This window comes from Cherax quadricarinatus, chromosome 88, assembly GCF_038502225.1.
Source record: "Cherax quadricarinatus isolate ZL_2023a chromosome 88, ASM3850222v1, whole genome shotgun sequence".
Lineage (NCBI taxonomy): Eukaryota > Metazoa > Arthropoda > Malacostraca > Decapoda > Parastacidae > Cherax > Cherax quadricarinatus.
The window spans coordinates 13,255,404-13,272,371 of NC_091379.1; the positions used below are offsets into that span (position 1 = coordinate 13,255,404).

Consider the following 16,968-nt stretch of genomic DNA (forward strand, 5'->3'; position numbering starts at 1 on the left):
AAAAGGGTTAATCTATTATTGAAATCATCACACTTTGCAGGTATGTGTTGTTAGAAGAGTGTGGACATGCTATTGAAGTGAGGACGCTGGATGCATGGATGATGAAGCCATGTCAAGAAGTAGGTCTGAAGACTTGTCCAGAGTGCACTCTTCCGGTGCATTACTGTCGCCGCTACAGCGACATAATACGCAACACGCACCTGGAGTTGAGTGTTGTGCTCAAAATGTACATGGAAAGAAGACCACAGATCTCAGCTCCATATGTTATGAATTCTCTGAGAGGTAAGATAATTCTTTTGATAATATTGTATTTAAATGGATGAGCTGTACAAGTACAGTTGGTCAGTGTCTAGGGAATGGTAATTTGTGTACAGATATTAAACATTAGTTTAATGGACAGTTGGATCATAGCAAGTAGTCGCAGAAGTGGAAAATGGCGGGGTGTTGGGTGTTATGTTGTTTTCCCTTTTTTCTTCGATATCACAGTGTTAAGATTTATATTGGGAACTCTGCTCTCAACATATTTAACTTGTATGCTCCTGCTGATAAGTTTAATTACTCAGTGCTCCCAGCTTGTGCTCATTCTGAACCTACTCTTATTATTGGCGATTATAATGCAAGACACAAAAGCATTGGAAACTCAGTTTGGTAATCGTAATGGTAATCAACTGTTGTCACTCTTAACCCATAAACGGTCCAAGCAGATCTACGTTCACATGTGTAGTGCTCCAAAAGTAGATCTACGTTTTTTTTTTTACATATTTACAATAACAAAAAAAAAGTAGATCAAAGTTTTTTTACACATTTTCAAATGTAAAAAAAAAAAACTACTTTTTTTATGTACTTTCAAATGTTGAAAAAACATTTATATACATTTGGACCATTTACTGGTTAAACAATCATGATAATGTGCAAATTGTAGGTGACCCTGAACCCACACATATCTATGGAGGCATCCTTGATCTGTGCCTGGGCTTCAACATTACTTCTGTCAGCTGTGTGTCTTCCATTGTAACAGAAATATCATCTGATCATTTCCCAAGGCTAACCTCACTAGATATTGGTAATACTAACCTTCTGGGTGGGATATTCAAATGGAAATGTTTTAATGTTCCCACAGATCAGCATGAAGACTTTGTTGCACATGTGACTGACTGGTATAATTCCTATGTGTGTACCTCTGTTGAGACCTTTAACAATGACCTTGTGAGCAGTATTCAGAACTACTTAGAGCTGCCTCTGAAACTTCTTGGTACTCTAAACCCAACTGACTCCCATAATAATCATACCTCCTATAAAAGCCATACTTATTACAGTGATATTAAACTTGGAACACTGAAACGTGCTGCTCACAGACTAGGCCTAGCCTATAGAAAACATCGTACCCCTGGAAAGCTGAGGCTCTTTCAAACTGCCTTTGCTGCTGCCAGAGAGCGTATGACAGAGCTGCGGCAAACAGACTGGGAAAATTTGTCAGTGGTCTCATTGCTCACACCCCATTTAGCCACGCATGGAGAGACATAAATAGAATTAGGAGTAGCAGAACTGGGCAGATCGTGCACCCTCATCTCTTACATAGGGCGAATGAGTTAGTCAGTGCTTGGGCTGCTACATCTAGCTATGACAATCTTCCCAGTACCACACAGGTGAAATTAAGTGACAAATATGATGCAAGGGAGAGACTTGTTTGCTTTATGCTCAGCAAGGAAGATGACTGCAACATTCCTTACACTAATTATGAACTTGATGCAGCACTAATTAAGGGCAACTCCATGTTGCCTGGTGAGGTTGGTATTACTTACAACATACTCAGATTGCTGTGTCGAGTACCACGTAATCCATTACAGTGGGCACTCGCCTAACGATATTAATCTGTTTCTGAGAGCTCATCGTTAGCCGAAATTATCATTAGCCGAATTAATTTTTCCTTAAGAAATACAGTGGACCCTTGAGTTTTGGCAGCCTCGACTTTCGTGAAATTCTACCTTCGGCGAGTTTTTTTTGGCAAAATTTGGCCTCGAGTTTTGTGATAAGACTCGTGTTTCGGCGACCGTCCTGTACTCGTCCGCCCATCACCGCGCACACCAAGCCAGTCTCCCACGCCACTCACACTCAGTGTGCCATTGTTTACCAACACGTGACCATCACCCCTCGGGTTCATACAATACATTTCATAATAATCCATTGTTTTTTGTGCTTGCAACTGCTAAATAAGTCATCATGGACCCAAGGAAAGCTAGTGCAAGCCCTTTGGTAAATAAAGTGAGGAACACATTCCAGAGGGATTTTGAAGGGTTTGAGGCAGACCCTGTCCCTGCCAACCCTCTGCCTGTTGTGGAAGGTGTTGTGGCACTGGGCAAGTCCACGGGGTTGGAGGTGAGTGACGGGGATGTGGAAGAGTTGGTGGAGGACCACAGGGAAGAGCTAACCACTAATGAACTGCAAAAGCTTCAATTGGAACAGCATCAGACCACAGTCGAGGAACTTGCTTCAGAGGAGGAGGAACAGGGAGTGGATGAGGTGCCTTCTTCAAATATTAAGGAGATATGTGCCAAGTGGAATGAGTTGCAAAGTTTTGTTGAAAAGTATCACCCTGACCAAGCTGAAACAAGCCATATCTGCAACATGTACAATGACAGTGTTGTGTCCCACTTCAGGAAAATCTTAAAGAAACACCAAAAAACGACACCTCTGGACAGATATTTTGTGCGACAGGGGTCCAGTGACTCTCAAGTTGTTCCCAGTGGCATTAAAAGAAGGGAAGTAACCCCAGATAAGGACTTGCTACCTAAAGTCCTAAAGGAAGGAGATTCTCCTTCCAAACAGTAGTGTACACCTTCCTCCTATCCCCTCCTCCCATCTTCCATCCACCCAGAAGTCTTCAGTAAAGGTAAGTGTAATGTTATTATTATATTTTATATGCATGTACTTGATTTCTTGTTGATTTCAGTATACAGTGGACCCCCGCATAGCGAACGCCTTGCATAGCGAACATTCCGCATAGCGAACGCTTTGATCGCTAAAATTTTGCCCCGCATAGTAGACAAAAACCCGCTCAGCGAACTTCGTCCGAGACGCGTCCAATGTGCGGCCTCAGCCAGCCTCACATGTGCCGCCTGTCCCATTGTTTACCAGCTAGCCTCCGTGGTAACATTCAAGCATACACTCGGAATATTTCGTATTATTACAGTGTTTTCGGTTCTGTTTGTTGAAAATAAGTGACCATGGGCCCCAAGAAAGCTTCTAGTGCCAACCCTGTGGTAAAAAGGGTGAGAATTAGTATGGAAATTAAGAAAGATTTTGAAGGGTTTGGGGCTAACCCTGAGAAGCCTATGCCAGTTGTGGAATCCATTGTGCCTACTTCAAAAATTAAGGAAATGTGTGCACAGTGGGTTGAACTGCAAACCTTTATGGATGAAAATCACCCTGACACAGCTGTTGCAAGGCGTGCTGGTGACTATTTCAATGACAATGTTATGGCCCATTTTAGACAAATCGTAAAGGAACGGGAGGTACAGAGCTCTATGGACAGAAAGAAGTCCAGTGACTCTGAAGCTGGTCCTAGTGGCATTAAAAGAAGAAGGGAAGTAACCCCGGAAAAGGACTTGCCTCCTCAAGTGTTAATGGAAGGGGATTCCCCTTCTAAACACTAACACTCTCTCCCCTCCTCCCATCCCATCAATCATCACCAGATCTTCAATAAAAGTAAGTGTCATGTAATTGTGCATGCCTTTTTCAGTTTGTGTGTACTAAAATTAACATTTTTTTGTGGTAAAAAAATTTTTTTTTCATACTTTTGGGTGTCTTGCACGGATTAATTTTATTTCCATTATTTCTTATGGGGAAAATTAATTCGCATAGCGAACATTTCGCATAACGACCAGCCCTCTTGCACGGATTAAGTTCGCTATGCGGGGGTCCACTGTATAAATGTTTATTTAATTTGAAAAAAAATATTTTATTTTAATATTTTTGGGTGTCTGGAACGGATTAATTTTATTTCCATTATTTCTTATGGGGAAAATGGTTTCGAGTTTCGTGAATTTTGACTTTCGGCAGGCTCTCTGGAACGGATTAATCATGAAATTCGGGGGTCCACTGTAATGGAAATCAAATTAATCCGTTCCTGACACCCCAAAGTATGAAAAAAAAAAAAATTTACCACATGACATATACATTTTTATGCATCTAAAAAGAAGAAGACGTGCACAATTACTACTGTACTGAATAAAGAATACATGACACTTACCTTTATTGAAGATCTGGTGATGATTGATGGGATGGGAGGAGGGGAGATGGTGGAAATTGTTATTGTTTGGAAGGGGAATCCCCTTCCATGAGGACTTAAGGTAGCAAGTCCTTTTCTGGGGTTACTTCCCTTCTTTTTTTAATGCCACTGGAAACAACTTGAGAGTCACTGGACCTCTGTTGCACCAAAAATCTGTCCATAGAGCTCTGTACCTCGCATTCCTTTAACCCTTTCAGGGTTGACAGGCCCTCTCCCAGACTTGTTCTCAGGGTCGACAAATTTAAAAAAAAAAAAAAAAAATTCTTATGAAAAAATAGAGAATCTTTTCCTAATCATAATGACACCAAAAATATGAAATTTGATGGAAAACTTACGGAATTATGCTCTCGCAAAGTTAGTGGTCTCGACGATGTTTACGCATCAGCAATTTTGCCCACTTTGAGCCCTATTTTCGGTCAATTCCAGTGTACTGGTTGACAAAAATCATAGCTATTTTGCTAGAACAAGAAACCACCCATTTACTGATTTAAACTATCCAATAAAGTGGTCAGAATTTAGCAATTTTGCCAATTTCACACAAATTTCAAAAGATGCCAATTTCCAAATAGGGTCCAGAATAAATAAGAAAGACATTCCTGGCACTAAAATAACATTTCCTCTGTTCATTAGTCATGTCCCCACACCCCTCTTATATTCTTTTGCTTTCCACTTTGAATTTTTATTCTCACAAAAAATAGAAGATTTACTGTTATGCAGACTACTGCATTAGCGTAGAAATGGTATAAATAATATCAGCGCACTTGTGAAAGAATATTAGACTCACCAGTTGATGTGTATTGGATGCGTAGCATGATTTGTTTACTTTTGAACTTTGGCAAAAATCGAAGATTTCAGCTACTTTGAGCTTAATTTCAAGGTACTTTTCATTGTAAAACCAATCAAAATAATATCAATTTCTGTAATATGTCTTCCATTCTATAAAATAAGACCAGGAAAACTAGAATATCATTATAAATACCATACAAAAATACAGTGCAAAGTCGCTGTTTTAAACCAAAAACACTGTCAGTTTTTTTTCTCATTACGCACTGTGTGCAGGATTTTTTTTATACTGCGCACACTGACCACATAGACCCATTCTTTTTTATGTAGGCCTACCAGATTTCTCTCACTAGATTTGAGGGCGCTAGAATTTAGGCATACTAGTATGTCAAAAACCCTGGTGCGTAAGCCGTACTAGTACGTCAGAAACCCCAGGTATGGTGCTAAAGTTAAAATTGTGAAAATGATGTCTCTTGCTTATACAGTGGACTCCCGGCATTTGATGGCATCGGTATTCGATAAATCCGGTATTCGATGCATTATATTGCAAAAAGTTTGCCTCGGTATTCAATTGAAAACCCGGTATTCGATACGATTCGTATGAGACGTGTTCACGTGTGGCCTGAACTGCCAAGTGTGTGCCAGTGTTTACAAGCCAGCCAGTGTGCGCGCATCTAAGGATACATTCGGTACATTACATATTATCAATATTATCACTGTGTTTGGTGCTTATTTCTGCAAAATAAGTCACCATGGGCCCCAAGAAAGCTTCTAGTGCCAACCCTTCGAGAAAAAAGGCGCTAATGACTTATGAAATGAAGAAAGATATAATTGCAAAGTACGAAAGTGGAGTGCATGTGTCGGAGCTGGTCAGGTTGTATAATAAACCCCAATCAACCATCTCTACTATGGTGACCAGGAAAACGGCAATCAAAGAAGCTGTTCTTGCAAAAGGTGCAACTGTGATTATGAAACAGCGACCGCAAGTGTTAGAAAATGTTGAGAGACTGTTATTGGTGTGGATAAATGAAAAACAGATAGCAGGAGATAGCATCTCTCAAGCGATCATTTGTGAAAAGGCTAGGCAGTTTCATGACGATTTGGTAAAGAAATTGCCTGCAACTAGTGGTGATGTGAGTGAATTTAAGGCCAGCAAAGGTTGGTTTGAAAGATTTAAGAATCGTAGTGGCATACACAGTGTGATTAGGCATGGTGAGGCTGCCAGTTCAGACCAAAAAGCAGCTGAAAAATATGTGAAGGAATTCAAGGATTACATAGACAGTGAAGATTGAAACCTGAACAAGTGTTTAATTGCGACAAAACAGGCCTGTTGTGGAAGAAAATACCAAGCAGGACCTACATTACTCAGGAGGAAAAGGCACTCCCAGGACATAAGCCTATGAAAGACAAGCTTACTCTTCTCATGTGTGCCAATGCTAGTGGTGATTGCAAAGTGAAGCCTTTATTGGTGTATCACTCTGAAACTCCCAGAGTGTTCAGGAGAAACAATGCCCTCAAGGCTAATTTGTGTGTGCTTTGGAGGGCAAACAGTAAGGCATGGGTCACTAGGGACTTTTTGTATGACTGGTTACACCAAGCATTTGCCCCACTGTGAAAAATTCCCTAACTGAAAAGAAATTAGACCTTAAGTGCCTCCTGGTATTAGACAATGCCCCAGGTCATCCTACAGACTTGGCAGAGCTTCATTAAGGTCAAGTTTTTGCCTCCTAATACCACTCCTCTCCTGCAGCCCATGGACCAGCAGGTCATTTCCAACTTCAAGAAACTGTACACAAAAGCTATGTTTCAAAAGCGCTTTATAGTGACCACAGAAACTCAACTGACTTTAAAAGAGTTTTGGAAGGATCAATTTAATATCCTCAATTGTATAAACCTTATAGGTACGGGTTGGGAGGGAGTGACTGAGAGGACCTTGAACTCTGCTTGGAAAAAACTGTGGCCAGAATGTGTAGACAAAAGGGATTTTGAAGGATTTGAGGCTAACCCTGAGAATCCTATGCCAGTTGAGGAATCCATTGTGGCATTGGGGAAGTCCTTGGGGTTGGAGGTTAGTGGGGAGGATGTGGAAGAGTTGGTGGAGGAGGACAATGAAGAACTAACCACTGATGAGCTGCTAGATCATCTTCAACAGCAAGAGGCCACACTTGAGGAAACTGCTTCGGAGGAGGGGATGGAGAAATTGAAGAAGTTGCCTACTTCAAAGATTAAGGAAATGTGTGCAATGTGGCTTAAAGTGCAAACCTTTTTTGATGACAATCACCCTAACACAGCTATTGCAAGCCATGCTGGTGACTATTACACTGACAATGTTGTGAAGCACTTTAGGAATGTCATAAAGGAACGGGAGGTACAGGCCACTATGGACAAATATGTTGTGCGACAGAAATCCAATGACGCTCAAGCTGGTCCTAGTGGCATTAAAAGAAGAAGGGAAGTAACCCCGGAAAAGGACTTGCTACCTCAAGTCCTAATGGAAGGGGATTCCCCTTCTAAACACTAACACCTCTCCCCTCCTCCCATCCCATCAATCATCACCAGATCTTCATTAAAGGTAAGTGTCAATTATTTTATTGTTATTGTAATTATTCTATTGCATTAAACTTAATATTTCATGTAATAAAATTTTTTTTTTTTCATACTTTTGGGTGTCTTGCACGGATTAATTTGATTTCCATTATTTCTTATGAGGAAAATTGATTCGCTTTTCGATATTTTCGGTATTCGATGAGCTCTCAGGAATGGATTAATATCGAGTACCGGGGGTCCACTGTATTAGATCACTGGTTGATTATGCTGTGCCACTACTTGCTCTTGTGTCTGACTGGAAGCTTGGAGGGCTGGAAAAACTGCAGAACGAAGCAATGAGGATCATTTTAGGTTCATGAATTTCGACTTTTGGCATGCTCTCTGGAATGGATTAATCACGAAACTCGAGGGTCCACTGTATTAGGATTAGTTTGCCCAAAATGCCTCAGCATGATAGTGGCTATCTTTGTACTTAGCAAATCTAAATTGTAATTACACATTGTAACCTTTACAAAGAAATAAACTTTATTATTATTATTATTATTGTATTCTGCTACGCAAAAATCTGGGACCGTTACTGAGTTATCCCTACTATCATACTTCCATTCAGTGCTAAAGGTACAGTGGTCCCTCGTTTTTCGTAATTAATCCGTTCCTGGAGCCGTTACTATAAACGAAATTTACGATTTACGAATGAATTTTCCCCATAAGAAATAATGTAAATACAATTAATCCGTTCCTGACACCCAGAAGTATTAAAGCAAAAAATTTTTTTACATGAAATATACATGTAGTACATAAACAATACAATGGGAAATGATGAATGAAACATTAACAGCATAACACTTACCTTTATTGGAGATTCTTCTTAATGTATGGGAGACTGGAGGAGGAGAGAGAGTGGATTGTTTATAGTGTGGAAGGGGAATCCCCTTCCAGCAACACCTCAGGTACCAATTGCTTTTCTGGGGTTGCTTCTCTTCTCTGTTTCTTAATGCCACTAGGACCACCTTGAGAGTCACTGGAGTCCTGTCTCACAAAATAACTGTGGAGAGTGCTCTGTTTCTGGCGTCTCTTTAACACTTCCCTAAAATGGCCCAAGACTTTGTCACTGTACATGTTGCCAACCTGGCTTGCAACAACCTTGTTAGGGTGATGTTTCTCCATAAAGCTTTCCATCTTACCCCACATAGTAAAAATCTCTTTAATTTCTTAAGAAGGCACCTTCTTCCATCTCTCTTCCTCCTCCTCTGCAGCAAGATTCTGAGCTGCGAAGTGTTGCTCTTAACATAAGAACATAAGAAAGGAGGAACACTGCAGCAGGCCAGTTGGCCCATACTAGGCAGGTCCTTACAATTCATCTCACTAACAAACATTTGACCAACCCAACCTTCAATGCTATCCAAGAAATAAGCTCTGATGTGCAAGTCCCACTCAAATCCAACCCCTCCCACTCATGTACTTATCCAACCTAAATTTGAAACTACCCAAAGTCCCAGCCTCAATAACCCAACTAGGTAGACTGTTCCACTCATCAACTACCCTATTTCCAAACCAATACTTTCCTATGTCCTTTCTAAATCTAAACTTATCCAATTTAAATCCATTACTGCGGGTTCTCTCTTGGAGAGATATCCTCAAGACCTTGTTAATATCCCCTTTATTAATACCTATCTTCCACTTATACACTTCGATCAGGTCTCCCCTCATTCTTCGTCTAACAAGTGAATGTAACTTAAGAGTCTTCAATCTTTCTTCATAAGGAAGATTTCTAATGCTATGTATTAATTTAGTCATCCTACGCTGAATGTTTTCTAACGAATTTATGTCCATTCTGTAATATGGAGACCAGAATTGAGCTGCATAATCTAGGTGAGGCCTTACTAATGATGTATAAAGCTGCAGTATGACCTCTGGACTTCTGTTGCTTACACTTCTTGATATAAATCCCAGTAATCTATTTGCCTTATTTCGTACGCTTAGGCATTGCTATCTTGGTTTAAGGTTGCTGCTTACCATAACCCCCAAGTCCTTTTCGCAATCTGTATGGCTAAGTTCTACATTATTTAACTTGTAAGTGCTAAGGTTATGGACACTCCCGAGCTTCAGAACCTTGCATTTATCTACATTGAACTGCATCTGCCACTTTTCTGACCAAGAGTAGAGTTTGTCTAAATCCTCCTGAAGTTCCCTAACATCTACGTTTGAATCAATTATCCTACCTATCTTCGTGTCATCGGCGAATTTGCTCATATCACTAGTAATTCCTTCATCAAGATCATTGATATATATTATAAACAACAACGGGCCCAAGACTGATCCCTGTGGAACGCCACTTGTTACTGATCCCCACTCGGATTTAACCCCATTTATGGACACTCTCTGCTTCCTGTCTGTGAGCCATGATTCGATCCACGAGAGCACCCTTTCCCCAATGCCATGAGCTGCTACTTTCTTCCACAGTCTTTGGTGCGGAACTCTATCAAATGCCTTACTAAAATCTAAGTAAATAATATCAAATTCTTTATCGTGGTCAACAGCCTCAAAAGCTTTACTGAAGAAAGTTAATAAATTAGTTAGACAAGACCGGCCTCTTGTGAATCCATGCTGAGTATCATTAATCAAGCTATGCTTATCGAGATGGCTTCTTATAATCTCAGCTATAATTGACTCTAGTAATTTGCCTACAATTGAGGTCAGGCTTATTGGGCGGTAATTTGACGGTAACGACTTGTCCCCTGTTTTAAAAATAGGAATTACATTAGCCATCTTCCACATATCAGACACTACACCTGTTTGAAGAGATAAATTAAAAATATTAGTTAATGGTTCACAGACTTCCATTTTGCATTCCTTAAGAACCCTTGAAAAAACCTCATCAGGACCCGGTGACTTATTTTGCTTCAGTCGGTCTATCTGCTTCACAACCATTTCACTAGTGACTGTGATGTTACATAATTTATCTTCTTCTGGCCCAATATAAAAATTAATTACCGGAATATTATTAGTGTCTTCCTGTGTAAAAACCGAGAGAAAATAATTATTTAAAATCGAGCACATTTCATTCTCTTTGCCAGTAAGATGCCCATAGTTATTTTTAAGAGGACCTATCTTATCTCTGACTTTTGTTCTATAGACCTGGAAAAAACTTTTTGGGTTAGTTTTAGAATCCCTAGCAACTTAAATTTCATAGTCCCTTTTAGCTTTTCTTATCCCCTTTTTAATGTCCCTCTTAATGTCAATATACTGATTCATAAGATGATCCTCGCCTCTTTTGATACGCCTATAAATTCCTTTCTTATGCCCTAGTAGATATTTGAGCCTATTATTCATCCATTTTGGGTCATTTCTATTTGATCTAATTTCTTTATAAGGGATAAACGTTCTTTGAGCAGCATGTATAGTGTTCAGAAAATTGTCATATTGATAGCTCTCTTCGTTACCCCAGTCAACAGATGATAAGTGTTCTCTAAGCCCATCGTAATCTGCTATGCGAAAATCTGGGACTGTTACTGAGTTATCCCTACTATCATACTTCCATTCAATGCTAAATGTAATTGATTTGTGGTCGCTAGCACCCAGTTCCTCTGAAACTTCTAAATTATTAACAAGGGATTCATTGTTTGCCAGAACTAAGTCAAGCAGGTTATTACCCCTTGTAGGTTCAGTCACAAACTGCTTCAGAAAACAATCCTGAACTACTTCTAAGAAGTCATATGATTCTAAATTCCCAGTCAAGAAATTCCAATGAATATGACTAAAGTTAAAGTCTCCTAGAATTACTACATTATTGTGCCTTGTGGCCCTAAGAATTTCCTCCCATAGTAGTCTCCCCTGGTCCCTATCTAAATTTGGGGGATGGTATATCACACCTAAAATTAATTTTTCATGCCCCTCTGAAAATTCTATCCAAACAGACTCTGTATGTATTACTTCAGACTTGATATCCATTTTTATGCAACAGTTCAAGCGATCTCGGACATACAATGCCACCCCACCCCCCTTCCCGACACTTCTATCTACTTGGAACAATTTAAAACCCTGAATGTGACATTCTGCAGGCATGCCCCGACTTTTTGAATTAAACCACGTCTCAGTAATGGCAAATACATCAATGTTACCTGCACTAGCAACTAGTCTCAACTCGTCCATCTTATTCCTAGCACTGCGACTATTTGTGTAATAAATATTTAAAGACCCTCCTCTCTCTTTACCCTTCCTGCTCCTTTCTGTTATTCCACTAAACCTATTACTGTCCTTGTCAATTAGTGCCACTGGCTTTCCAATATCCACCTCATTTTGCCTATTACTACTTCTCCTAGTACTCATATTACTACCCTGCGACTTCACAGTTTTCCCGCCAAAACCCATACCACTAACTATTCCTAGTTTAAAGACCTAACAGCTCCCTCCACTGCATTGGCCAGTGCTCCCACCCCACACCTAGATAAGTGAACCCCATCCCTGGCATACATGTCATTTCTGCCATCATTCCTGCTGAAGCTCTTGCAGCTCCTCAGTGGTGAGCTCTTCATTGTGGTCTTCCACTAATTCTTCCACATCCTCCAAACTCACATCCAACCCCATGGAACTCCCAGGTGCCACAATTGATTTTACAACAGACATAGGCTCATTAGGGTCAGTCCCAAATCCTTCAAAATCCCTCTTGTCGACACAACCTGGCCACAATTTTCTCCAGGCAGAGTTCAAAGTCCTGGTAGTCACTCCCTCCCAAGCCATACCTATAAGGGTTATGCAATGGAGGATGCTGAAGTGTTCTCTCCAAAATTCCCTTAGGGTCAAGTGAGTGTCTGTGGTCACAGTCAAGCACCTGTGAAACATTGCTTTTGTGTAGAGTTTTTTAAAGTTTGCAATAACCTGCTGGTCCATGGGTTGGAGGAGAGGAGTGGTATTTGGGGGCAAGAACTTTACTGTGATGAACCCAAACTCCTCGAAAATTAGGTCATCCAAGTTTGGAGGATGAGCAGGTGCATTGTCCATTACTAGCACGCACTTGAGGTCCAATTTCTTTTCCAGGAGATACTCCTTCACACTAGGGCCAAACACTTCATTAAACCACTTGACGAAAATTTCCCTCGTGACCCATGCCTTACTATTAGATTTCCAAAACACACACAATTTACTATTCATAACATTGTTTTTCCTGAACACTCTGGGATTTTCAGAATGGTACACTAGTAATGGCTTCACTTTGAAATCCCCACTAGCATTAGCACAGAACATTAGCGTCAGCCTGTCTTTCATAGGCTTGTGTCCTGGCATTGCCTTTTCCTCTTGTGTAATGAAGGTCCTCTTTGGCATTTTCTTCCAAAAGAGGCCAGTTTCGTAACAATTGAACACTTGTTCAGGTTTCAGTCCTTCAGCCTCTATGTACTCCTGGAATTCATGCACTTATTTTTCAGCCGCCTTGTGGTCCGAAGTGGCAGCCTCACCATGCCTTACCACACTGTGTATGCCAGTACGGTTCTTAAATCTCTCAAACCAGCCTTTGCTGACCTTAAATTCACTCACATCACCACTATTTACAGGCAATTTCTTTACCAAATCTTCATGCAACTGCCTAGCCTTTTCACAAATAATCGAAGTCATAAGAGTATCTCCTGCTAATTGTTTCTCATTTATCCACACCAATAATAACTTCTCAACCTCTTCCAGTACTGGTGATCTCATTTTTGTCAGCATAGTTACTCCCTTTGCAACAACAGCATCCTTTATTTCCTTTTTCTTGGCCACTGTGGAACATAAGGTTGTGTAGGGTTTCTTATACATCCTGGACAGTTCAGCCACACTTGTACCACTTTCATATTGCTCAATGATGGTTTTCTTAAATTCAATCATATTTCTCACCTTCTTTACCACAGGCTTGGCACTAGGAGCTTTCTTTGGAGCCATGGTAGCTTATTTAGTACTTGCAAGCACTAAAATAAATGGAATATTATGAAATATTTCGCTGGAGCACGTGAGGGGACCTTCGCTCACTGGTAAACAATGCCAGACTGGCTGCCGCCCCGGCTCACGCCATGGGTACGCATCCCGGATGAACTACAACTCGCGAGTCAACCTATGAAAAGTGAGTCCATGTTTATACGAAAATACCCCTACGATTGGCGAAATTTACGATTGCCGGGAACTACGAAAAGCGGGGGACCACTGTAATTGACTTGTGGTCACTTATGCCGAGTTCCTCTGTAATTTCTAAATTATTAACAAGGTTTCCTTGTTGGCCGGAACCAAGTCAAGCAGGTTATTTCCTCTTGTTCGTTCTGTCACAAAATGCTTCAAAAAACAATCCTGAACTACTACTAAGAAGTCATTAGATTCTAAATTTCCAGTCAAGAAATTTTAATTAATCTGGTAAAGTCTCCTAGAATTACTACATTATTGTGCTTTGTGGCCTTAACAATTTCCTCCCAGAGTAGTCTCCCCTGGTCCCTATCTAAGTTTGGGGGATGGTATGTCACTCCTAAAATAAATTTTTCATTCCCCTCTGAAAATTCTATCAACACACTCCATATGTGATAATTCAGATTTTATATCCATTTTTATGCAACAGTTCAAGCGATCTCGAACGTAAAGTGCCACCCCACCCCCCTTCTCAATACTTCTGTCTACTTGGAACAGTTTAAAACCCTGATTGTGACATTCAACAGGCATGTCCCAATTATTCAAATTAAACCACGTCTCAGTTATGGCAAATACATCAATGTTACCTACACTAGCAACTAATGTTAGCTCCTCCATCTTATTCTTAGCACTATGAATATTAGTATAAAATATGTTTAAAGATCCTCCTTTCTCTTTACCCCTTCTGCTCATTTCTGTTTTTCCACTACAGTGGACCCTCGGCTAATGCCTTTAACCCCTTGACTGTCACAACCCCCAATCCTGAGGTGTTTCCTGGTGTCGCAAAATTTGAAAAAAAAAAAAAATATTTTTTTTTTCTTATGAAATGACAGAGAATCTTTTCCAGATTGTAATGACACCAAAAAAAAAAAACGAAATTTGATGGAAAACTGACGGAATTACACTCTTGTAAAGTTAGCGACCTTGGCAATATTTACAAATCGGCGATTTTGCCCACTTTGAGTCCTATTTTTGGCTCATTCCATTGTTCCAGTCGACCAAACTCATAGCTATTTCTTTAGAACTCCATTTTTTCTATCGATTGAGTACAAGAAACTGCCCATTTACCAATTTCAACTACCCAATAATGTGGTCAGAAATTTGCAATTTGGCCAATTTCACGAAAATTAAAATATATGACAATTTCAAAATAAGGTCCAGAATGAACAATGCAGACATTCCTGACTCTAAAATAATATTTTCTTTGTTCATCAGTCATGTCTCCAGGCCTCTCTGATATTACTCTTGCTTCTATTTTGAATTTTTATTCAAACAAAAAATAGAAGATTTACTATTATGCAAACCACTGCAATACTGTAATAATTGTATAAATAACATCAACCCATTCATGACTGCATATTAGAATGGCTAGTTGGACATTTATTGGACAAAGACATCATTTATTTCCTTTTGAACATCGGCAAAAATCAAACATTTCCCCTAGTTTGAGCTCCATTTCCACGTTCTTTTTATAGTAAAATCAATCAAAATCATCTCTTTTTCTATAATATGTTTTCCATTCTGTCAAATGAGACCAAGAAAATGAGAATACAACCATAAATACTATACAAAAATAGACCACAAAGTCGGCATTTTATTTAAAAAAAACAGTCGGAGTTTTTTTTTTCTCATGCACTGCGTGCTCCAGGATTTTTTTTGTGGTGCACACTGACCACACAAACCCACTCTCTCACATGTGGGCCTACCAGCTTTCTCCTTCTTGATTTGAAGCCGCTAGAATTTATGAGTGTATATTCGTCAAACACGGTACCTCGTAAGACGTATATATATATGGCCATGACAGGGTTTCAGCCGTACTAGTACAGGTTACGCCTCAGGGTTTTTGACGTACTAGTATGCCTAAATTCTAGCTCCCTCATATCTATTGAGAGAAAGCTGGTAGGCCTACATATGAAAGAATGGGTCAATGTGGTCAGTGTGCTCTGTATAAAAAAAATCCTGCAGCACACAGTGCGTAATGAGGAAAAAAACTTGGACCGTGTTTTTGGATTAAAACAGCGACTTTGCACTGTATTTTGATATGGTATTTATTGTTGTACGTATTCTAGTTTTCCTGGTCTCATTTTATAGAATGGAAGACATTTTACAGAAACTGAGATGATTTTTGACTTGTTTTATAATGAAAAGTACCTTGAAATTGAGCTCAAAGTAGCAGAAATGTTCGATTTTTACCAAAGTTCAAAAGTAAACAAATCATGCCAAGCATCCAATACACATCAACTGGTGAGTCTAATAATCTTTCACAAGTGTGCTGATATTATTTATACCATTTCTACACTAATGCAGTAGTCTGCATAACAGTAAATCTTCTATTTTTTGTAAGAATAAAAGTTCAAAGTGGAAAGCCAAAGAAATATAAGAGGGGCCTGGGGATGTGACTAACGATCAGAGAACTTGTTATTTTAGTGCCAGAAATGTCTTCCTTGTTTATTCTGGATCCTATTCGGAAATTGGCATCTTTTGAAATTTGTGTGAAATTGGCACAATTGCTAAATTGGATAGTTGAAATTGGTAAATGGGTGGTTTCTTGTACTCACTCAATAGAAAAAATGGTGTTCTAGTGAAATAGTTATGATTTTTGTCAACTAGTCCACTGGAATTGGCCGAAAATAGGGCTCAAAGTGGGCAACATCGCAGATGCGTAAACATCATCGAGACCACTAACTTCACGAGAGCATAATTCCGTAAGTTTTCCATCAAATTTCATACTTTTGGTGTCATTATGATGAGGAAAAGATTCTCTATCTTTTTACAAGATTTTTTTTTTTTTTTTTTTTTTTTTAAATTTGGTGACCCTGAGAACAAATCTTGGAGAGGGCCTGGGGACCCTGAAAGGGTTAATCCATTCCAGAGAGCTAGCCTTTAGCCAATTAATTTTCCCCATAAGAAATAATGGAAATCCAATTAATCCATTCCAGGCACCCGAAAGTATTAAACAAAATAATTCTTTTACATGAAATATACATTTCCTTATACAGAAAACAATGATACATGTAAAATAAACAATACTTAGCCCTTTGACTGTTTTGGTCATATATATATGTCTTATGAGCCACCGTGTTTGACGTATATATACTCATAAATTCTAGCGGCTTCAAATCAAGCAGGAGAAAGCTGGTAGGCCCACATGTGAGAGAATGGGTTTGTGTGGTCAGTGTGCACCATATAAAAAAAATCCTGCAGCA

The 16,968-nt window shown here is 39.6% G+C and overlaps 1 protein-coding gene across 4 annotated transcripts in view; it reads left to right on the forward strand.

Annotated features, from left to right (window-relative positions):
- LOC128698470 (NFX1-type zinc finger-containing protein 1-like) overlaps positions 1 to 16,968 on the forward strand; it is a 412,092-nt gene that overhangs the window by 383,180 nt on the left and 11,944 nt on the right. For all 4 annotated transcript variants that reach the window (XM_070103988.1, XM_070103990.1, XM_070103989.1 and 1 more), the window contains exon 12: positions 41 to 282. In XM_070103988.1, the coding sequence (XP_069960089.1) occupies positions 41 to 282 (242 nt within the window). The remainder of the gene's footprint in view (positions 1 to 40; positions 283 to 16,968) is intronic.